Below are 24,761 nucleotides of genomic sequence, written 5' to 3' on the forward strand. Positions count from 1 at the left end.
GGAAGAGTAATCCTCATCTGTCATGCAATCATGCCACCATGTAGTATCATTCATTCAGTTGACAGTTATCTACAAAGGACCTACTCTGCACCAGGCACTGTGCTGACGACAGGGGCACAATTATAAGGAAAAAAGATATGCTCAGGAACTGCACGGAGCTGGCAGTCTAGTAGAGAATAGGTACCTCTGGATCACTGGGGTGGGGAGGCACAGGATGCACCAGAAGTGGAAGCAAGACAAGCAAAAGAAGACAGCTGCCACATTTCAGAGAGAACAGACAGCTGGGACTAGTGGGATGGCGCGGATGGATATCGATATGCTAGGATGGGCCAAAGAGACATGCTGGGGATGTGCATCTTCATATGTGTAGAGGTGTGGCACCAGAGGAGGGACACAAAAGGAAAAGAAAACAACTCAGCACTGACATTGAGTGACAAGTGTCAGGCTGTCATAAAGTGGTTGGTAATAATGACCATAGTCCCCAACAATTATGGAGCACCTGTTACGTGTCAAACTCTGAGCTAAACTTCTACATGCAGTATCGCATTTAATATTGTATATACCAGGAGGTGCCAGAAAATATATACACATTTTAAGAGATGTTATTAACATCTATGTATTACTTTTAGTTTGCTGTAATCAGAAGTGTCTGGACGTTGATGGTAACCACTTTGAGTACCTTTTGTAATTGCAGAAGTCAAATGTGACTTGTATTTATCTTTTGTTATTATTGTTTAAGTATTACAATTTTAATACAGTTTTTCCTCTCTTAAAATGTGTATACATTTTTGGCACTCTCTCTATATATATATATCACATTTACTATTGTATATTACATGATATATTACTTTTCACATTTAATATTATATAGGTCAAATAATATTAATCCTTGGTGCCTGATGACCAGGGGGCCTTCCGCACCCACCTGCAATGACAACTTCCAGATGTCTTGGACATGAGAAGATACAAACCTCTGCCTTATTGGAGGCACTGCTGTTTCCAGCCTCCATTACAAGTAGCTGCACTAACTCTAAATCAATAGGGAAGGATACTTGGAAATCTCCCAGAATCCACAGGTGAGGTGAGTCTTCAGGCTTTGAGATGGGGCTAACTCCAAGACATCTCAAGCACCTCCACAGAAGGCCCTGGGTTCTAGAACACTGTTGTTCACTCGCCTCACCTTGGCTTTCTCCCAGGCTCAGCTCCAGATCCCAAATTCCCAAGAGAAAAAAATATCTAATTGACTAACCCTGGGTCACATGTCTATCTCAGACCCATTGGCTATGGTGGGTGAGGTCACATGACAAAACCTTTCCAGCCCAGCTTCGATGGGCAACACGGTTGGTTCCATGTTTTTGCTATTGTGAATAGAGCTGCAGCAAACATACGTGTGCAGTATCTTTTCTGTAGAATGATTTGAGTTCCTCCAGGTATATCCCTAATAGAGGAATTGCTGGGTCATATGGAAGGTCAATTTCTAGTTCTTTCAGATACCGCCAGTGTCTTCCACAGAGGTTGCACTAGTTTGCATTCCCACCAGCAGTGTAGAAGCGTTCCTTTTTCTCCACATCCTCGCCAGCATCTGTTGTTGTTTGTTTTATTACTGATAGTCATTCTTACAGGAGTTAGGTGGTATCTCAACACAATGAACTACTATACAGCCATAAATAAGGACAAATATATGGATTTTGCAGTAACTTGGATGGATTTGGAGTCAATCATACTCAGTGATTATCACAGAAACAAAGAACAGAGTTCTATATGTTCTCACTCATAAACGGACTTGAACAATTATAATGCTATAAGAAAGTGATTGGCAGTAGTGAGAAACCGTCAGGGGAGGAGGGGGTGGGATTGGTAGCTGAGGGAAACTGCTAGGGGAGGGAGGGTACCTGCATGATCAATGTTTATATACCTAACCCTGAAATGTACCCCACATCTTTATAATAAAAATTTAAAATAAATGAATAAGCAAACAACAGCAACAAAAAACCTTTCCCATGGTCTTCTCCACCACCACTGACAGTGAACGACTACCAACTAACTCAGAGTAACCGCAGGTAACAAGGACACTCTGCACATACCCCTTGGTGCCTCTGAACGTGCTCCTCTTTCTCAGACCCTCTGTCCCTACTGCTTGTCTAGATCACTCCTCTTACCCTTCACATACTGCTAAAAAGTCTTCAGAGAAGCCTTTCCTACTCCACTCCCAATCCAAACTAGGTCCCTCTGTGATGACACCTCATATTCTTCCTTCATGTGAAGCGAAGTGTTTATGGTGTACGCTATTTCTTGCTTAAGACCTACCTTGTCCACCAGTCTATAAGCTCCTTGAAGGCAAGAACCGTATTTGGTTTTTTTCCCCCCACTCTACCTGCCAAGCTTTGAACCCAATGACTAGCGTACAGTCTGTGCTCAATAAATATTTGTTGATTGAACGAGCCAGAACAAACATATCACATTTTCAACATTCTCAATTATCCAGAGACTTCTTTCTCAGGACATAGCCTGTTTCCTTCAGTCTCCATCCCAAATGGGCCTCTTCTGACTTTCCTGGATGACTTAAATGTGTGTCAGGGGAGAACCTGTTATAGTAAGAAAAGCTCTGGACAAAGCAGTAGGAGACAGAGTTCCAGTCCCGGCTCAGATCATTCCATGCAGTTGAATAGTAAGTTTCCTCATTTACAAACAAGATTTTTAGGTGAGATGACTTTCAAGTCTCCACTAGCACAAATGTCTGGGATTCTACTTTCCTAGTCAGACAAGCATTTTTTTCAAGTCCCTACTTCACCATTTACTAGCAATTCAATAGTCCGCCCATGGTTTGAATTTTCCTGACTACATAGAAAGTATATATGGAGGGAAAGAATATGTTACACACATAATTCAGACCAGCTAGCTGTTCTTTGATGTCAGTCATCATAGACAGAAAATGATCACAATACAATTAAAAGTACAGGGTTGAGACAATGAGAACAACTGCGCAAGAAAGAAAAAAAAGACTCTTCTAGTACCCAAAATGAATACCCTAACCTCCCCCACCCTCACCCTCACTGAAACAAATCTCTGTAACTGGAGTCCTTTTTTCCCAATCGAGCCACAGATTCTGGCCAACAGCCAAATATGGGTTTGTTTGTTTGCTTTTGAGTCAAGGTCTTACTCTGTCACTCAGGCTGGAGTTGAAGTGGCACGATCAGGGTTCACCACAGCCTTGACTTCCTGGATTCAGGCTATCCTTCTGCCTCAGCCTCCCGAATCACTGAGACTACAGGTGCACACCACTACACTGGCTAATTTTTTTATTTTTGTAAAGATGTCTTGCTGCATTGCCCAGGCTGGTCTTGAACTCCTGGGCTCAAGCAATCCTCCCACCTCGGTTTCCCAAAGTGCTGGGATTACAGGATTACTGCGCCCAGATCAATGTATATTATTTCTGAGACTCTCCCCAAACCCACTCCCAGGAAATCACCAACATGAGCAAGAGTTTATGGCCATTCTACCTGCATGACATATGGAAATGCAGTACCATGTAAATAATGAAATGGCACAGGGTAGAAGCACACTTCTCCTGAGTTGCTCAGCACATGCATTACTTTCATAACTTTGACTCTTTGTGTTAAATGCTAAATCTTTATTAATGTCATAATCTTGCACTTATATAAATATGTATTCTTTTCATTGCATTTAGTCTTTTTTTTAAAAAAGTTATATACTATAAAAATAAATTGGCTTAGAATTTTTCATCTCAAATTTTTAATAGAACACTGTTAAAACAAAAGTCTTGGTATAAATCATGTTGGGTCATATGATGTTACCATTAATAGTGAAAGGACTTTGAATTTAATCAGATGAGCATTTTTTCAATTCCGTACTTCACCATTTATTAACTAGTTCTTTAACCTCCCTGTGCCCATTTTCTCATCTGGTAAATCCCAATCTCACAATGACCTTGTGACAAGTAAATGAAATGACGGATGTCAGTGCTGCACCTGCATCTGATCCATTATAAGTCCCTTCTTCTCACCAGGCAGTGGGATTTCCAGGGTCAGGATAATAGCTAGGGGCAGGGCCAGGTCTCTCAGGACCCCAACTTGTCCCATAAGTATAATAAAGGCTCAAGTCAAAGAGGGGCCTTAGAAATCACTTCTTCACTGATGTCTCTCTACCTTGACTTAACAGATTCGAAAATTGAGGCCAACAGAACTGATTTCATTTTTTAAAAATCTTATTTAACCAATAAATGTGCTCACTGAGCAGCTCCCATGAAAGACAGAAGAAATAGAAGAGGCAGAAGAAATAAGCTAATCATCAGCACATTGTCTTAAAACAACATGATTGCTACCCATGATAAATTCATCCATATTGAATCCACTGCAATCTATCATGAGCCATCCCATAGTTCATGGGTAAATACTATTTTGCACAGACCATCACCATAGCAAAGACTTTGCACCAGATTAGTGAACTTTGCAGCAGTCCTTGCAGAATGTGACTCTACTACCCAGAGGGCAGGTGAACATCACAGTAACTTCAGTTGCTTTCCAGCAGCCCTGTGTAGAGTAGAAACTCTCGTGAGGTGCTTTTCACATCTGTAATTCAGAGGGACTGTTATTCTTTACCTGTGTATCCTCAGTGAATGCACTACTTCTGACCTTTGCTGCAGTCAGCTCAAACAGTACACAGACGGCCATGACAGTGCCGGGGTGGGGAAATCGATGATGAGATACATGTGAGTGTGACTGGGAACCCATAGGGGCAGAATGGGAAAAGGCCGAATATCAGTTACCTAGTGCTTTGTAACAAACAGCCACAAAAGAGCAGCATGCGAGGTATGGCATTTATTTCCCACAGAGGTAGGAAAACCCTATGATAGCAGAGCAGAACCCATGATTGTCCTCTGATTGGCGGTTGCCTGGTGAAGCTAAGCTCAGCAGGGTAGCTGGGCTTTAAGTTGAAGGTCCAGCTGGTTGGGGCTCTACACAGCAGGCCAGGCTTACATCTGCTCTGTGTGTGTCAATTCTGGGGGCAGGGGCAACAGAGATAGAGGGTAAATGCTTCCCAACGTGATGGCAGAAGCATAAGAGGACAAAGGAAAAGTGACATTTCTTAAGGTCGGGCTCAACACGGACACACTGTCACTTCTACCCACATCCCAGCAGTCAGAGTAAGTCAGATGGCCAAGCCCAAAGTCAAGGATCAGAGAGCTACGTAGAGAGAACAGCAGAGCCACATGGCAAGGGTAAGAGATGTGGGTGCAGTGTGGAGTGAGGATTAGGGCTAATAAGTCAGTGTGCCACAGATGGGTTGAAAGAGTATCCAAACCAGAAGTGAGCACAAACTTAGTGTGATGTAATGCCATCCACTAAGAAATTACCCCATTTTGCTAGATGAAAAAGTTCTGGAGATCGGTTGCCTAACAATGTGAATTAAACTACTGAACTGTCCACTTAAAAATGGTTAAGATGGTAAACTTTGTTATTTGTGTGTGTGTGTGTGTTTGTGTGTGTGTAAATTTAGGAGGTACAAGTGCAGTGTTGATATTTGGATATATTATTGCATGAGTGGTAGTGAAGTCTGGGTTCTTAGTGTAACCATCATCCAAATAGTGTACACTGTACCCATTAAGTAACCCTCATTCTTCACCCACACTTCCAAGTCTTCAATTCCCTATTGTTCCAACTCTATGTCCATTTTTACACATTAATTATCTCCCACTTATAAGTGACCACATATGATATTGACAGTGATATAGTTTTTTCAACCATAACTAGTTTTTTTGTTGGGTTTTTTTTTTGGAATTAGGGGTCTCACTCTGTTGTCCAGGCTGAAGTGCAGTGGCATGATCACAGCTCACTACATTCTCAATTTCCTGGGCTCAGGAGAGACTCCCACCTGAGCCTCCTGAGTAGCTGATACTATAGGTGCACTACCACACCTCTCTATTTTTGTTGTTGTTGTTTGTGTTTTTTTCTTTTTTCTTTTCTGGCTTTTTTTTTTTTGGTAGAAATGAGTCTTACCATGTTTCCTAGGCTGGCCTTGAATTCCTGATCTCAAATATTTCTCCCTCCTCAATTTCCCAAAGTGCTGGGATCACAGGCATGAGCCACTGCATCCAGCGCACAACTAGTAATTTTTTTTTTAAAGGAGAACTTACTCCATTATAAATTCTGACTGAGGTAACCAACCTTCAAAATAGACCCCAACAATTCCCACTTCCTGGTAGTCACACCCTTGTGTAATCCTTTCCCATATTGTTCCAGAAGTAATAGTGTCACTTCCAAGATAGGTTATAAAAGACTGTGGCTTTCATCTTGCTTCTCTGTCTCTGTTTCTCTTTCTCATAACTCACTCTAGCGAAAGCCAGTTACCATGTTTTGAAACCATTCAGACACCCTGTGGAGAGACAGATGCGGTGAACAACTGAAATCTCCATCCAACAGCAGGCAAGGAACTTAGGCCCACCAACAACCATCTGAGTGAACTTGAAAGCAGATTCTCTCCCTAGTCAAACTCCCAGATGAGACTGCAACCCTATTGACAGCTTGGTTGTCAGACACAGATTCCTGGCTCTCAGAAACTGTAAGAGTAATTGTTTGCTGTTTTAAGCTGCTATGTTTTGAGGTAATTCATGATACAGTAATATGTAACTAGTACCATATGTGGTGATCACTGACATCCATAATGACCCAGAGTGCTGAAATATCCCAACACGTTTTTTGAATCTTCAATAAAAGGTGCAACTGCAGACCGTCCACTGATATCATTGAGGACTTAGTATACTCAAATTCCCTGTATTGACATTGTGACACTCAGTCAACAAGGAAGTTTACATCTCCCTACCCTTCAGGGTAACTAAGAATTTATTACAGAGAAAAATTGAGAAGGAAAGAGTGTGAGAGAGAAACCAAATAATGAACAACTCAACCATTTTCTTTTACTTAAAGAAAATTTAGAAAACGTACACCACGTGAAAGAAAGCTTTAAATGTCTGGCATACTTGGGATTGACCCAAGAACAGCCAACTAACTTTTCTTCAAGATAATAAAGAAGAGAAGAAGCTATTTTTATTAGACTAATGCAGTGTAATTGTGTCTTCTGCTCCAAGAAAATTTGGATTTTAGTTATGTGGGGAATTTGCACTTGTAAAAACTATCATCATTATTGTATAGATCGAAGGATAAGAGAATATATACTTGGAGTGCATTAATAAAAAGATAATAGGTAATGCATGTTGTCATTTAAAGTGTTGCTTGAATCTACCAGCCACTGTTTGAAGAGATAGAGATGTACTCTGTCAAAGATAAGCAAAAAAAATGCTTTTGTTTACTTTGTTTTACAGTGGATTTAATTTTTTAAGGGAAATGTAAATCTTATTTAATGGCAAGAATTTACAAACTAACACCAGTGAAGGAGGATTGTACAATGTCATTGGTGTCAAAGATAGTTACCACCAAGTGCAAAGTCAGCAGAAACACTAGCAGCCAAGTAGGGAATAAATCAAGTTGGAGGAGAAGGTTGAGATCAATTTAGATTTCCAGCATATCAGATATTATTCATTCCTGTTTTTCTAACAGGAGGAACTTCCCTGGGTCCCTCACTGTAGCCAGAACCTGTAAATTAGGCAGGAAAGATCCCGACTGTGTGTATGCATGGTATATCACACATATAGAGGTATATAAAATGTACATGTACAGTTTGAAGTGCAAGAATAAGATAAACACCTGTGTGGTTAATATTAGACTAAGAAATAGAATATTACCAGTTCACTAGAAGACATTTTGTGTCTCTTCCACACCCTTCATTTTTAGGTGAATCATTATCTTCTCTGCATAGTTTTATTACATGTATACATATATACATCCATCCTTCCACTACAAATATATATATATATATTTTTTTGAGTTGGAATCTCACTCCGTCACCCAGGCTGAAGTGCAATGGCACACTCACAACCACCACAGCCTTGACCTGCTGGGCTTAGGGGATCCTTCTGCTTCAGTCTTCCAAGTAGCTGGAACTACAGGTGTGCACTACCACGCCCAGCTAATTTTTTATTTGTTTCAGGTTTATATGAGGTTTCACCAAATTTCCCAGGCTGTTCAAGAACCCGTGGGCTCAGGCAATCCCCTCACCTCGGCCTCCCAAAGTGCTGAGATTACAGGCTGGAGCCACCGCACCCAGTCTACAAATATCTTGTTTAATTTTCTTGCTTTTATTTTTTCTATAACTGAGGATCATATAGATTTTATTCATCCAGTCAGCATCATGGCTTTGATATGCTTTTATAACTGTAATTCATTTATTTTATTTGTTCTACAGTATTCCATTGTTTGAATATGCCATGACTTATAACCACTTCACCACTGATGAATATTAAAGTGGTTTCCAATTTGAGACTATTACAAATGAGATCTCTTATGTTTCCCTGAGTATAAACCTAGGAATGGAATTACAGAATTGTAAGGTAAGTGCATATTCAACTTTATCATGCCAAATTGTTTTTCCAGGGTGGTGATAACAATTTACATTTCCCCCAGAAGAGGACAAGCATTCTCAAGTTTCACACTCCACCAGCAGTTGGTACCGTTCCACTTTATCATTTTTCCATGCTGGTGGATATGTACACAGTATCTCATAGTTTGAATTATATTTCCCTGATCACTAACAAGGTTAAGATTAAACATTTTCTCCTATGTTTATGGACCACTTTTGTTTCCTCTCCTATGTAATTCTTGTTTATGTATTTACTCCTTTTTTTTCTATTAGGTTTTCCATCTTTTTACTACTGATTTGTAGGAAACCTCTTAATAGTCTTGATACTAATCCTATGTGGAAAAAAAGGAAAAAAAAACTCTACTCCCACTCTGGGACTTGTCTTTTCACGCTATTTATAGCCATCTTTTCCTTGATGCATTCGGCCTTTTGTATTTTATTTCAAAAATGCTTCACAGTCTTCTAAAATTTTAATTTTTCCTTCCATCGTTGAGCCATTAGTCTACCTAGACTTGTATAACTTATGAGTAGCATGACATATTGCACAGATGTCTGCAATTTTTCCGTCCCTTTATCAATTTGTCCCTTTGTAATGTGACTTTTCAGTGTCTCCCATCAAGAGACAGAGTACTTTCCCACTTCTTGAAAGTGTTGCTGTGCTAGTTTTAAGCCTAGACCTTAAAAGGCCTATACAATTACCCTTGAACTCTTGAAACCCTTCCTCTACTATGTGAATAAGCGCAGACTAACCTGCTGGAGGATGAAAAAACATGTGGACTGGAAACAAGACATTCTGGCTGAAGTCATCTGAAACCAACCAGCCCCCAGCGATTCAATAGCTGACCACAGATGTATGCAGTCCAGCCAAGACTAGAAGAATCACCCGGGTGAGCTCAGCCAAAATTGTTGACCCAGAGAAAGAAGACGTAAATAAATGGTTGTTGTATTAAATCTCTACTTTGGGGGGAAGTTTATTATGCATCAAAAAGCTAACAGACATAGATAGATATCCAATTTCAACCAAGCACAATGACGCATGCCTGTAATTCTAGCTCTTTAGGAGCTTGAGGCCAGAAAGTTGAGACCAGCTGGGGCAATATAATGAGACCCTGTCTCTACTTAAAAAAATTTTTTAGTTAGCCAGGCATAATGGCTCCTGTCTGTAGTCTTGGGAGGCTGAGGTGGAAGGATCACATGATCTCAGGAGTTTGATGCTGCGGTGAGCCATGATTGCACCACTGCACTTCAGCCCAGCATGGCTAACAGAGCAAGACCATGTCTTTAAAAAAAAATCCAATTTCATATTTTTCCACATGGATAATCACTTTTGCCTGTATCATTTATTAAATAATTCATCCTTCCCCCACTAATCTGCAATGTTATGTCTCTCAAATACCAAGTATCAATATACGGATAGGTCTGTGGGTTTCTGTTCTGTTCCATTGCCCTGTATTCCTGGGCCAATACTACACTGTGTGGTTTACTATACTTTTATAATAAAATTTAATATCAGGTAGAGAAATCCCTCCCATTTCATCTTCTTCCTCAAGAATTATATGTTCCTTCAAACACCCCAAAAGGAAAAAAACAAACAGCCCCATTAAAAAATGGGCAAAAGACATAAATAGTCACTTCTCAAAAGAAGATATATGGGCAGCCAAGAGAAACACGAAAAAGTGCTCAACCTCACTAATCATCAGAGAAATGCAAATCAAAACCACACTGTGATACCATCTAATCCCAGTAAGAATGGCCATCATTAATAAAACAAACAATAATAGATCCTGGCAAGGATGTGGAGAAAATGGAGTGCTTCTTCACTGCTGGTGGGAATGCAAACTAGTGCAACCTCTTTGGAAGACAGTGTGGAGATTTCTGAAAGAACTAGAATATGACCCAGTAATTCCTATACTGGGAATATACCCGGAAGAACTCAAATCATTCTACAAACATATGTTTGTTGCAGCTCTATTCACAATAGCAAAAACATGGAACCAACCATGTTGTCCATCGAAACTGAACTGGATTAAAAAAATGTGGTACATATATACAATGGAATATTATGCAGCCATAAAGAGGGACAAACATATGGACTTTGCAGAGACTTGGATGGATTAAAGTCGATCACATTCAGTGATCTATCATGGAAACAAAGAACAGAGTACCATATGTTCTCACTCATAAGCAGACCTTGAACAATTATAATACTATAAGAAAGCGATTGGCAGTAGTGGGAAACTGTCAGGGGAGAGGAGGTGGGATTGGCAGTTGAGGGAAACTACTGGGGGAGGGAGGGGCATACCTCATCAACAAGGGTACCTACATAATCAACGTTTGCATACCAAACCCTGAATTGTACCCCACATCTTTATAATAAAAAGGAAAAAAAGAATTATATGTTCCCATCCCCACTTTTATATAAATTTTGAATTAAGCTTGTGAATCTCCATGAAACCCATTATTAGAATTTTAATTGAAAATGCATTGAATCATTAGATCAATTTTGAGAAAACAGGTATCTTTGCAATATTGAATCTACTTCCCAGAGAACATGGCATACCATTTATTTGATCTTTGATGTCTCTATTTTGCACACCTTTTGCTAGACTTATTTCTAATTCATTTTCAGTGCTATTGTAAATAGTATCTTTTCCTACATTTCTTTTCTGATTGCTGCTGCCCTCTAGACTTTCAATTGTCTTTATTTTTAACAGCTTTATTGATATATAATTCACAGACTTTAAATTTTACCCCCTTAAAATATGCAACATGATGATTTCTAGTACATTCAGAGTTGTGCAATCATTATCCTAATCAATTTTAGAACACTCGCATCATTCCAAAAAGGAACTCAGCATCCATTGGCCTTTCCTCCCCATTTTCCCCCCAACAGCCACCCTCCCACAATTACTAATCTACTTCCTGTCTCTAAATATTTGCCTACTCTGGACAAATCATATCAGTGGGATCATAGAATAATATGTGATGCTGTATACCTGTCTTCGTTCACTTAGCATACTGTTTTCATAGTTCATTCGCACTTTGACATATATCAGTACTTCATTCCTTTGTATTGCTAAATAACTAAATAAAAATGTACATACACTGATTGCATATACCACATTCCATTTCTCCATTCATCGATTGGTGCACATCTGGGTTGCTTCCAATTTGAAGCTATTATGAATAATGCTGCTATGACCATTCACATACACGTTTTGTATGGACACACCTTCATTTCTCTTGGGTATGTACCTAGATGTGGAACGCTTGGTCATATAGTAACTTTATGTTTAACGTTTGAAGAACTGTCAGATTGTTTTCCAAGGATGCATACCGGCAATGTATGAGGGTTCTAATTTCCAGAATCTTGGCATCTTTGTTATTATCTACTTATTATAGTCAACCTAGTAGATCGGAAGTGGTATCTTATTGTCATTTTGACTTGCATTTCCTTGATGGCTCAAACGTCGAACAACTTTTTATGTGCTTATATTCCACCGGTATACCTTCCTCAGAGAAATGTCTTTTCAAATTCTTCCTCCATTTTTTAATTAGGTTATTTGTCTTTTTATCATTGAGTTGTAAGAGTTCTTTATATATTCTAGATACAAGTCTCTTGACAGATATGTGGTTTGCAAAAACTTTCTTCCATTCTGTGGGTTGCCTTTCACTTTCTTCTTTTTTTTTTTAATATGTGGTACAATTCAGGATTAGGTATACAAATGGACATTATACAGGTAAAGTTTGGGCCTCCCTTTGGTCCCCACTTTGCCTGGTTTGAGATCTGGTACCTTTATTGATGTTGTATTCCCCTCCCCTCGCCCCCACCAAGTCTTTCACTTTCTTAATGGTCCCCTTTGCAGCACAAAAGTCTTTAATTTTGATGAAGTCAAATTTATCTATTTTTTTTTATTTCATTGCTTGTGCTTTTTCCTGTCATAGCTAAGACACTAATGCCTATTCCAAGTTCACAAAGATTTATGCTTATGTTTTCATCCAAAGTTTGTAGTTTTAGCTGTTATATTTAGGTCTTTGACCCATTTTGAGTCCATTTTTGTATATGACATAAAATAGGCGTCAACTGTGTTCCTATGCATGTGTATATCCAGTTGTTCCAGCACCATTTGTCATAAAGACTGTTCTTTCCACACTGAGTTCTCTTGGCACCCTTGTTGAAAATCCATTTCCCATAAATGTATGAGTTTATTCCTGGCCATTAAGTTCTATTTCATTTGTCTGTTTGTCTATTCTTTGCCAGTTCCACAGTGTCTTCATGAGTGTATAGGTGTAGTAAGTTTAGAAATGTGACTCCTCCAACTTTGCTCTTTTGCAAGATTTGTCTACATCTTACAAATTTCCATAGGAACCTCAGGATCAGCATCTCAACTTCTGCAAAAGAGCCCGCTGGGATTCTGATGGGGATTGTGTTGAATCTGTAGAACAATTTAGGGAGTATTGCCATTAGAAAAATGTTAAGTTTTCCAAACCATGAAAACAGGATGTCTTTCCATATATTTAGACTTTAATTTCTTTCAAAAAAGTTTTGCAGTTTTTGCAGTACAAGTTTTGTACTTCTTTTATTTAATTTCTTCCTAATTGTTTTGTTCTTTTGATGTTATCTTTTTTTTTTTTGAGTTGGAGTCTCATTCTGTCGCCCAGACTGGAGCGCAGTGGCCACTCCCGGCCACCGCAGCCTTGACCTGCTGGGCTCTAGCGATCCTTCCACCTCAGTCTTCCAAGTAGCTGGAACTACAGGCGCGCGCTACCACATCCGGCTAATTTTTTTGATTTATTGTAGAGATGAAGTCTCATCAAGTTGCCCAGATGGGTCTCGAACCCACAGGCTCAGGCAATCCACTCACCTCAGCCTCCCAAAGTGCGGGGATTACAGGCTGAGCCATCAAGCCCGGTTTGATGCTATCTTAAGTGGATTTTTTCTTAATTTTATTTGCAGATTGCTTAGAAATACAATTGATTTTGAATGTTGAGCTTATAGCCTGTCATTTTACTGAACTTATTTATTAGCCCTAATAGGTTTATTGTGGATCCTTTAGGTTTTCTGTATACAAGATCATGTCATCTGGAAATGGAGATAGTTTTACGTATTCCTGTCCAATCTGGATGCCTTGTTTTTTTTCTCATCAAATTGCCCTGACTAGAACTCCAGTAAAATTTTGACTAGAAATGGTGAGAGCAGGGTTCGAGTGCAGTGACTCACACCTGTAATCCCAGCACTTTGAGAGACCAAGGCGGAAGGATCACTTGATGCCAGGAGTTCAAGTCAAGCCTGGGCAAAAGAGCAAGACTTTGTCTCTACAAAAAATAAATTTTAAAACAAATTAGCTGGGCATAGTGGTGCATCTGTAGTCCCAGCTGCTCAGGAGACTGAGGCGTAAGGAATCACTGAGCCCAGGAGGTCAAGACTAAAGTGAGCCAACCTAGGCGACAGAGTGAAACTCCAACTCAAAAAAAATAAATAAATAAAATAGGCAGTGAAAGCAGACACACTTGCCTTGTTCCTGATTGTAGAGAGAAGCAGTCTTTCACCATTGAGTGTGACATCAGCTGGGGGTTTCATAGATACTCTGATCAGGTTGAGAATTGTATATTCCTAGTTTGCCAAGTATTTTTGCCATAAAGGAATGTTAAAATTTGTCAAATGCTTTTTCTGAGTTTATTGAGATAACAGATTTTGCTCTTGTGAAAACTTTGCTCTGGGCCTTCCTTTGTGGTTATGAAAATGTAAAGCAAGTATATAGCAATGATTTCCAGAAGAAGGCATAGCAGGTGGGACTCGAGGGGGAAGATGGTGGCCGAGCCAGTCGGACAGGTCCCGGTGTGAGCAAGTGAGTGTATGGAAAATTTTGTGAAGGTACTAGTGAGCAAGTGGGCATGGGAGTGGCTGACTGAATGAGGGCTAGGGAGCTAGTAGCCAGGGCTCTCCTGGTGCAGCGGCTGGTGCCACAGCCACTGGGCTTGGACCCGAGTGACTCCTAGGATGCAGAAGCTGAGCATCATTTTCTTTTTCTTTTTTTCTTTTTTTTTTTAAAATCAACAAACCTTCCCTGGGAAGAAAATGCTGGGAGAGACTGTCTAAGCGGGGGCTGGTGAGTAGGTAGCCAGGCCCCTGGTGCAACAACTGGGGCTGCAGCTTCACTGCTTCATCCCTGGCTCTTCCTGGGTCTCAGAAACTGAGTGCCATTTTTTTTAAACAGACAGAAGTTTTCCTGTGGAAAAGTAGTGGGGAGAAACAATCACCCAGGTTCTCCATCACCATTGAAGCAGGAGAGAGACAACCAGCTCCTGGCTTTGCTTCACTACTTCAGTGCCTGGCAGGGCACTGACGGCAGGGACTACGGAGGGAGTCCAGAGGAAAAGTCCCACAGAAGAGGATAAGAAAGGCCCTCACCACCATCTTGAAGGCTGGGCAGGAAAGTGCTCCAACTTGCTCACCATGGAGCAACAAACCCGATCTCTGTGACGGGCAGATCACTCAGGGATTGATCGTGACCCAGAGGGAATATCCTGAAAGCAAAAACTTCAGAGGGACCTGATGAGTGTGGAGTTCCAGGTGCCCCACCCCATACCCTGATCCAACCACAACACAAAGGGTGTGGCCAGAAAAGGACGAGGAAGGACTCCAAAGAGATCAGTGGTGAGTCTGGGGCTGAACTTCCCAGCAATCCTCTGAATGTCAGACCCACACAACTGGGCCACAGCTGAGAGGGACAAACCCAGGCAGAGCCTGGACATCAGTTGCAATAGGAGACCTCCAATCCAGGATAGACCTGACTGGGGCGCCTCCTGCGAGTACATACCTGGAGAAGAGACAGTCCCGTACCTTCCCACCAGAGATCTCCCTGACCATAGGAGAGTGGGAGGGCAGGCCTGCAACCCCACCCACTTCCACTGTCCCTTCCCCTTCCCCGCTTCCCTTGGGACACTGAGGAGAGAGTGAAAGAGGTGGCTCTGCAGGAGAGACCTTGTTAGAGGAACAATTACAGAGCCTGGTTTTTTATCATTCTTAATTTTTTTAAATTTTTTGACTGTTTGTTAGTTCATCTATTTTTAAAATATTTTTCCTTTGTACATGAATGTGCATGTGAGGGTTTGATCTGCATTCCCTCCAAATTTTTTTTCTTTTTCTGTTCCTTCTTTTAGTTGTCATTTTCTATTTATGTGTGTATATGAATGATTGGGCATTCATCTTTCAATTTTGTTGTTATGATTAGTTTGTCATTGCTCTTTTGTTCTTCTGGATTTTTTATTTTCAGTTTTTATAATTTAAGGTGTGTGTCAATATATGTGTGAGGGTTTGATCTGAATTCCTTTTTGGTTTTTTTTCCGGTCTTTCTGTTTTCCTTCTCTATTCACTTTGTGCTAGCCATATGTATGTGTGTTTAGTTTTCTGGTTTTTTGTTGTTGTTGTTTGTTTTGTTATACTTTGTTGTTATTCCAGTTTGTTTAGGGATCTGTGTGTATGTCTGTGTCTGTGTGTGTTCAATTGTTTCTTTCCATTGGTTTCTGCTTTGCATTGTTATATAGAGTGGTGGTGGGGAATGGGTCTCAGGGAACACATATGACAATAAGTGAACATTGTAATTTGCAAGTAGTTTCTGAATCCTAGCATCCCATCGCATGCTTTAGTTGAATTTCAAGAACTACAAGAGACAACAAAGATTCCCATCCACCATTCTATTTCAAAATAGAATAAATCCATAGCCCCGACCAGGGAAGAATAGAGGATTGATTAAACATCAGAAGTGAAAGCCTCTCCCACTGACACTGAAAAACACAAATAAAGAGAAAAACAAGAGACATGTCACAAATGAGGAAAAACCAAAGGCAGACCACAGGCAATTACAAGTGTACCAAAGACAAAACTCCTGAAAAATCTGACCTTCGTGCCCAAACAATGGAAGTCAGCAATAACTGGTCTCAGAATACGACAGGGATAAGGGAATGAATGGAAAGAGTAAATAAGACTCAAGAAAGACAAGGTGCAACACTAAAAGAATTTGTAACAGAGATTTTGGCAATAAAAAATTCCATCCAGGAAATAAATAACAAGATGACAAGCATGGAAAGGAGAATTAATCTAACTGAAAAAAGAATCTCATAACTTGAAGACCAGAACATGGAATTAACCCAATTTGTAAAAAACATAGAAAGAGGACTTGGAAAGAAAGAACAAAGCCTATGAGATTTGCGACTAATCAAGAGGCCGAACCTACGCCTGACTGGTATCCCCAAAGAAGAGAAATAGAGAATAACTTGAGAAAGTATTCCAGGAGCTAATCCAAGAAAACTTTCCCCATCACACTAGAGACGTGACCAGCCAAGCACAAGAGCTACAGAGAACCCCCACAAGACATCAAAAGAGAAGACCAATCCCTAGACACATAGTAATTTGCCTACACAAAGTAGGCACAAAAGAAAAAATCCTAAACGCAGCAAGAGAGAAAGTTCAGACTACCTATCGGGGAAAACCCATCAGAATAGCAGCAGACCTATCAGCAGAAACACTATAAGCAAGAAGGGACCGGAGCCTTATATTCAAAGTCCTCAAAGATAAACAATTTCAACCAAGAATTTCCTATCCAGCCAAGCTCAGCTTAATCAGTGATAGAGAATTAAAATCCTTCCCAGACATCCAATCCCTAGGAGATTATGCAGCTGCCAGACCAGCTCTATAAGAGACACTTAAAAATGTATTAAGCACAGAAGAAAGAAAAAAAAGAATGACCACACACTTCCCAAGAGAACAGCAGAGCACAGAATCAACAGAGAATACAGTGCAACAAGAAACCTGAAAACACACACATACAACAACCCCAAAGCCAAAAGAAAACAAGCAAAGAAAAATCTTTATAAGAACCTTATGATAGGGATAAACAATCATATTTCAATAATCAGCCTGAATGTGAATGGACTAAATGCACCACTGAAGACACAGAATGGCAAACTGGATAAGAAGCCATGACCCAATTCTTTGCTGCATCCAGGAGACTCATCTCACTATAAGAGATGCACACAGACTCAAAGTTAAAGGATGGAAAACGAGTTTCCAGACAAATGGATCACAAAAGAAGGCAAGAGTTGCAATCTTAATATCAGACAAAACAACCTTTAAGCTATCAAAAATTTAGGCCGAATCAGTGGCTCAGCCTGCAATCCCAGCACTTTGGGAGGCCAAGGCGAGAGGATTGCTGGAGCCCGTGGGTTCGAGACCCACCCGGGCAACTTTATCGTCTCTACAATAAATCAAAAACTAGCTGGGCGTGTTAGAGCGCGCCTGTAGTTCCGGCTCCTTGGAAGGCCGAGGCGGAAGGATCGCCAGAGCCCAGCAGGTTGAGGCCACCGTGGCCGTGAGCGTGCCACTGCACTCCAGTCTGGGTGACAAAGTGTGACTCCAACTCAAAAAAAAAATTTTTTTAAAGATGCAAAAGGACACTACATAATGATAAAAAGGTTCAATTCATCAACAATAAATATCCATCCTAAACATATATGCACCCAACACAGGAGCACCAGCATTTATAAAGCAACTACCAAGTAAACTAAAAAAAGATATTGACTCTAACACTATTATAGCAGGGGAGTTGAATATCTCCACTAACAGTCTTAGATAGAGCAACGAGGCAAAAAGATCAACAAGGACAGAACCTAGACTTGATACTCAACCAAATGGACTTAATAGATACCTACAGATTATTCCACCCACCAACCACAGAATATACATTCTACTCATCACCACATGGAATGTACTCCAAGATCGATCATATCCTTGGCCATAAATCAAGCATAAACAAGTTCCATAAGGTTGAAATCTTGCCATGCACATTCTCAGACCACAGTGGAATAAAAATAAATGCCAACACCAACAAAATTTCCCCAAAGCCCACAAAGACATGGACACTAAACAGTACGATGCTGAACAACTGGGTTGACACTGAAATCAAAGCAGAAATTAAAATATTCCTGGAAATAAATGAAAATAGAGAAACATGTTACCAAAACCTCTGGGATGCCATGAAATCAGTTCTAGGAGGGGAATTTATATATCTACAAGCACACATCAAGAAAACAGAAAGATTACAAATGGAGAGTCTAACAAATGACCTAAGGGAGCTGAAAAGAGAAGACCACCAAGCCCCAACTTGAGCAGAAGAATCCAATCACCAAAATACAAACCCAAATATGGGACATAGAAAACAAAAATATCATAGAAAACATCAATAAAACAAAAAGCTGGTTCTTTGAAAGAATTAACAAGATTGATGGCCCCCCAGCCAGAAAGACCATGAAAAGAGAGAAAAAACCCAAATAAACACAATCAGAAATACAAAAGATCACATCACAACTGACCCCAAAGAAATACAAAAGATTATCAGAGATTACTAGGTACACCTATATGGAAACAAACTTGATAACCTAAATGAAATGGAGGGCTTTCTGACATCACACAACCTTCCAGGTTGAAACAAGAAGACACTGAGACACTAAATAGACCAATGACAACCCAGAAAATTGACTCCGTCATATGAAAACTATCTATTTAAAAAAAAGCCCTGAACCGGATGGCTTTCCTGCAGAATCCTACAAAACATACAAGGAGGAGCTGATACCAATCCTATTGAAAGAAATCCAGGCAATTGAGAAGGATGCAATTCTCCCCATATCTTTTTAAGAAGCTAACATCACACTGATACCCAAACAGGGTAAATATCCAACAAAAAAAGAGAACTACAGCCAATATCCCTTATGAACACAGATGCAAAAATCCTCAACAAGATTCTAGCAAATCGGATCCAAAACTACATCTCAAAAATCATCCACCATGACCATGTAGGCTTCATCCCCAGGATGCAGGGCTGGTTCAACATCTGCAAGACTATAAATGTCATTAAGTACATCAACAGATGCAAAAACAAGAACCACATGATTATATCACTAGATGCAGAAAAAGCTTTTGATAAAATCCAGCATCCCTCTTGATAAAAATCCTCAAACACCTAGGTATAAAAGAAACATACCTCAAACCAGTAAGTGCCATTTACAATAAATTCACAGCTAACATACTGCTAAATGAACAGAAATTGGAAACATTTCCCCTGAAAACTGGAACAAGACAAGGCTGCCCACTCTCACCCCTCTTGTTCAACACTGTGTTGGAAGTCCTAGCTCAGGCAATTAGACAAGAGAAGGAAATCAGGGGTATCCAAATAAGAAAAGAGGAAGTCAAGTTATCCCTCTTTGCTGATGATATGATCCTATACCTTGAAAATCCAAGAGAATATGTCAAAAACCTGATTGCACTGATAAAGGACTTTGACAAAGTCTCGGGGTACAAAATAAATGTGTAAAAGACAGTTGCAGTCCTATACACCAACAACAAACAGGCAGAGACCCAAATAAAAAGCACAATCCCTCTGGGCTCAATGGTTCAGCCTGTAATCCCACGCCTTGGGAGGCTGAGGTGAGTGGATAGACTGAGCCCGCGGGTTCAAGACCCGCCTGGGCAACTTGGCAAGACCTCATCCCTACAATAAATCAAAAATCAGCCAGGCGTGGTAGCACGCGCCTGTATTTCCAGCTACTTGGAAGGCTGAGCAGAAGGATCACTGGAGCCCAGCAGGTCAAGGCTGCGGTTGCTGGGAGCAGCCACTGCACTCCAGTCTGGGTGACGGAGGGAGACTCCAACTCAAAAAAACAAAAAAAAAAGCACAATTCCATTTACGATAGCCACAAAAAAAAAATGACATACCTCGGCAGCTTCTTAACCAGAGAAGTGAAAGAACTTTACAATGAGAACTACAAAATGCTGCTCAAAAAAATCCAAGAAGACACAGACAAATGGAAAAATATGCTCAAGGTTAGGAAGAATCAACATTGTTAAGATGTCCATCCTACCAAAAGCAATCTACAGATTCAACACAATACCCATTAAGTTACCAACATCATTATTCTCAGACCTGGAAATGACACACAGAAATTTATATGGAAATGTAAATGACCACAAATAGCCAAAACAATCCTTAGCAAAAGAAACAATGCAGGATGTATCACACTTCCAGTCTTCAAACTTTACTATAAGGCTACAGTAATCAAAACAGCCTGGTATTGGTACAAAAACAGGCACACAGACCAATGGAACAGGATACAGATTCCGGAAGCAAAGCCTCAATTCCTCAACCAACTCATCCTTGACAAAGCCTCCAACAACAACCACTGGGGAGAGGAGAACCTATTCGGTAAATGATGTTGGGAAAACTGGCTGATCACATGCAGAAGATAGAAACAGGACCCTACCTATCACCATACACAAAAATTAACTCTAAATGAATCAAAGACCTAAATGTAAAATCTCAAACTATAAGAATCGTAGAAACACAAGAGACACCCAAGAGACTGGCAACCAATTCCTATTCAGAACCCTAAAGGTCAATACCTTAAGAAATAAGATAGACAAGTGGGACCTCATCAAACTAACGAGCTTCTGCAAAGCAAAAGAAACCATCAAGAGAGCAGGGAGACAGCCCAGAGAATGGGAAAAAATGTTTGCCAACTGTATATCTGACAAAGGCCTAAAATCTAGAATCTACAAGGAACTCAAATGTGCCAAAAGGAAAAAAACAAACAGCCCCATTAAAAAGTGGGCAAAAGACATGAATAGACAGTTCTCAAAAGAAGATATATGGGCAGCCAACGGACACATGAAAAAGTGTTCAGCCTCACTCATCATCACAGAAATGCAAATCAAAACCACACTGAGATATCACCTAACTCTGGTAAGAATGGCTATCAAGGCCGGGCTTGGTGCCTCAGAATTCCAACACTTTGGGAGGCCAAGGCGAGTGGACATCCTGAGTCTGTGGGTTCAAGACCAGCCTAGGCAACTTGGCAAGACCTCACCTCTACAATAAAATTTTTTAAAAAGTCAGGTGTGGTAGTGCACACCTGTAGTTCCAGCTATTTGGAAGGCTGAAGTGGAAGGATGACCTGAGCCCCACAGGTCGAGGCCATGAGTGTGCCACTGCACTCCAGCCTGGGTGACAGAGTGAGAGTCCAACTCAAAAAAAAAAAAAAATGGCCATCATTAATTAAACAAACAACAACAGATGCTGGCAAGGATGTGGAGAGAAAGGAACGCTTCTACACTGCTGGTGGGAATGCAAACTAGTGCAACCTCTTTGGAAGACAGTGTGGCGATTTCTGAAAGAACTAGAGATTGACCTTCCTTATGACCCAGCAATTCCCCTATTGGGAATATACCTGGAGGAACTCAAATTATTCTACAAAAAAGATAGCTGCACATGTATGTTTGTTGCATTTCTATTCACAATAGCAAAAACATGGAACCAATCATGTTGCCCATCGAAGCTGGACTGGGTTAAACAAAATGTGGTACATATACATAATGGAATATTATGCAGCCATAAAGAAGGACAAATATATGAACTTTGCAGCAACTTGGATGGATTTAGAGTTGATCATTCTCAGTGATCTATCACAGAAAAAATAATAGAGTACCATATGTTTTCACTCATAAGTGGACTTTGAACAATTATAATACTATAGGAAAGGGAAGCCAGGCTCAGTGGCTCAGCCTGTAATCCTGCGCCTTTGGGAGGCTAAGGTGAGTGGATTGCCTGAGCCCGCGGGTTCGAGACCCACCTGGGCAACTTGGTGAGACCTCATCTCTACAATAAATCAAAAAATTAGCCGGGCGTGGTAGCGCGTGCCTGTAGTTCCAGCTACTGGGAAGGCTGAGGCGGAAGGATCGCCGGAGCCCAGCAGGTGGAGGCTGCGGTGGCTGGGAGCGGCCACTGCACTCCAGTCAGGGCGACAGAGTGAGACTCCAACTCAAAAAAAAAAAAAAAAAGAAAGGGATTAGCAGTAGTGAGAAACTGCTAGGGGAGGGAGGGGCATACCTCATCAACAAGGGTACCTGCATAATCAACGTTTGTATACCTAACCCTGAATTATACCCCACATCTTTCTAATAAAAATAAAATAAAATATAAAGTATAGCAGGATGCTTTGGAGCTTGACTAGGACCTGGAACTTGATCTGAGGGGCTCTCCCATGCATGTATTTGAATTCTCAAAATTAAACCAGGATCAAGGACGCTCCTGGAAGAAACAGGTGCAGACACCACTTCTCAATGTCAGACCTGTGAAGCTCCTTTTATGTGAATTTCTGCCCCCACCCACCCATCTTTGTAGCTGATTTGCTCCCCAGGGAAGTGCCCATGTGCATTAAGAGAAGATGTCGTTCACTAGGCCCCAGTTAACCCCTGTGAAATGGGCAGCTTCATACAAGAGCCTTGTCACAGCTGCCATCACTGAGCAAGACTGACAGTGCAGGCGGGCCTGAATCTGGGGGTCATCGGAACTTGGGTCACTGTCGTGATGAATGCAGGAAGCTGTGCCTCACCAGGGGCTCTTGGGGTTCCCGGGAACCATGTGCCTTAGTCCAACAATTATTGCAGCAGACAGGCAGGATCTAAGACCAGACCAGTGTTCATCCTTGGACTTGCCCATTAGTAATAGCTGGGAGGCACCGAGACAACCAGGACCAGCAGGTGGCACTCTCTGGAAACAAACAAAAGAGAGAGAGAGAGAGAGAGAGAGAGAGAGAGAGAGAGAGAGAGAGAGAGAGAGAGAGAAAGGTTTTCCGCTCTTAGGGTCACCTCTTGATTCTGCAATCCTGAAAGAGGCTCAGGAAGATTTCACTAGCTCTGGTGAGCAAAGGACTGAATATCTTCCTTTTGTCCCCCCAGATGCAATTTCTACACTTCTCTCCCCTGCTCTGTGCCCAAGAGACTGGCATGCCTGTGCCACTTCAGTTGCCTCCACAGCTCTCTGCCAGTGGGGTCCGGCTACTAAGCAGATGACAGGGCAAGAACAAGGGAGGGGGAGGGAGGTTCTTTACTCTCCTGATTCTCGTTCTGATGGGTCTATGGGGATATTTGTTTCTCTTCCTAAGGCCACCACAGTCCTGTTAGAAACCTTTCTCCATATGGTTCATTCTCCCTCACCTCTTCCCCGCCCCCTCCGCCTCCCTCTCCCCTCTTCTTTCTCTCCCTCTCCTTTTCTCTCCCTCTCCCTCTCTCCTTCTATCCCCTTTCGACATCACCACTTCAAACATAAGGGAGAAAACACCTCCCCTCAGACTAGGACGCGGCCGGTTGTTGCTCTTTCTGACGCTATCCAAATCTGTAAATAGTCTCTTTGTAAATCCTGTTCAAATAATACAACGTGAGTGTGCTGTTTCCTGCCACCACCCTAATGAATAAAAGCAACTTTGAGATCCTTGGACATATCTTGGGAGGGAAATCTGGGGGGGCGGGACTTTTTGCTAATTATTCTGATTTGCACACGGAAAAAATATAAGCTCTTTGCTTTTTTTGTGGTGGGGGGAGGTTCTGTGTTGGTAACACAGAGCACACGTTAAGCATTTGCTTACACATCTGCACCTCTCACCTGCCTGGGAGGGCCTGAAACATAATATTCATCTTTTAAGTGAATATTATATACCCACCTGCAGCTGGTAGATGTTCAAGCAATATCTATTGACTATAACCGAATGGTAAGACCTGTCTCTCCCAATACCTTGTCCTAATGCAGGCTGAAATCTAATCCACTCAGGCTAAGTATGGAAAACAAAGTCAGTGCAGGGTCATTGAAATATTCATTAGGTGGTTGCTTTATGTCACTTTTATTGCTTTCCAGGACATAGAGTAATACAAACTTGATGAACAAGAGATCAAAGGAAGCGATGCAAACCCTCATTAGAAGTGCTTTTAATCAAATGTTTTAAATGACACATAATTAACACATTGTTTTAAAGCAACTGGTCACTTTAAAGGGGTGCTTCTCCTTTTTAACTTCCCTAACAAGAGCTGGATTAAATAGCAGAGTCATGCAGTTATTACGTATGCTACTGCGGTCAGCCCTCCATCTGACACCCAACGATGTCCACCACATTTCATTGTGAGAAAGGCCGGGTTACAAAATATCCCGGTTTCCCAAAACATCCATCTACACGGGAGGAGACGAGAGGGGATCGTTTGGGAAGACTTGCTGCTTCTTGCCTGGTGCGGACAAGTGTGAGTTTATTTTCCACTCTTTTGATGGGCACATTCTTATAAATGAATGAATGAATGCTGTTTCCAAGGATGGAAGAGGATCCGGCACGCGAGGGCGAGGGTGAGACTCCTGCCGCCGAGCGGGGCGGGGGAGGACGGCGGCCGGGGGAGG

The 24,761-nt window shown here is 41.2% G+C and overlaps 1 protein-coding gene across 1 annotated transcript in view; it reads left to right on the forward strand.

Moving 5' to 3' along the window:
- The first annotated feature begins 24,679 nt into the window (after positions 1–24,679).
- IDNK (IDNK, gluconokinase) overlaps positions 24,680–24,761 on the forward strand; it is a 22,922-nt gene continuing 22,840 nt past the window's right edge. Inside the window, exon 1 of the mRNA XM_021706177.1 lies at positions 24,680–24,710. Within this exon, the coding sequence (XP_021561852.1) occupies positions 24,680–24,710 (31 nt within the window). The remainder of the gene's footprint in view (positions 24,711–24,761) is intronic.

The sequence above is a fragment of the Carlito syrichta genome, unplaced genomic scaffold (genome assembly GCF_000164805.1).
Source record: "Carlito syrichta isolate Samal-C Ts95f unplaced genomic scaffold, Tarsius_syrichta-2.0.1 Scaffold315331, whole genome shotgun sequence".
Classification (NCBI taxonomy): domain Eukaryota; kingdom Metazoa; phylum Chordata; class Mammalia; order Primates; family Tarsiidae; genus Carlito; species Carlito syrichta.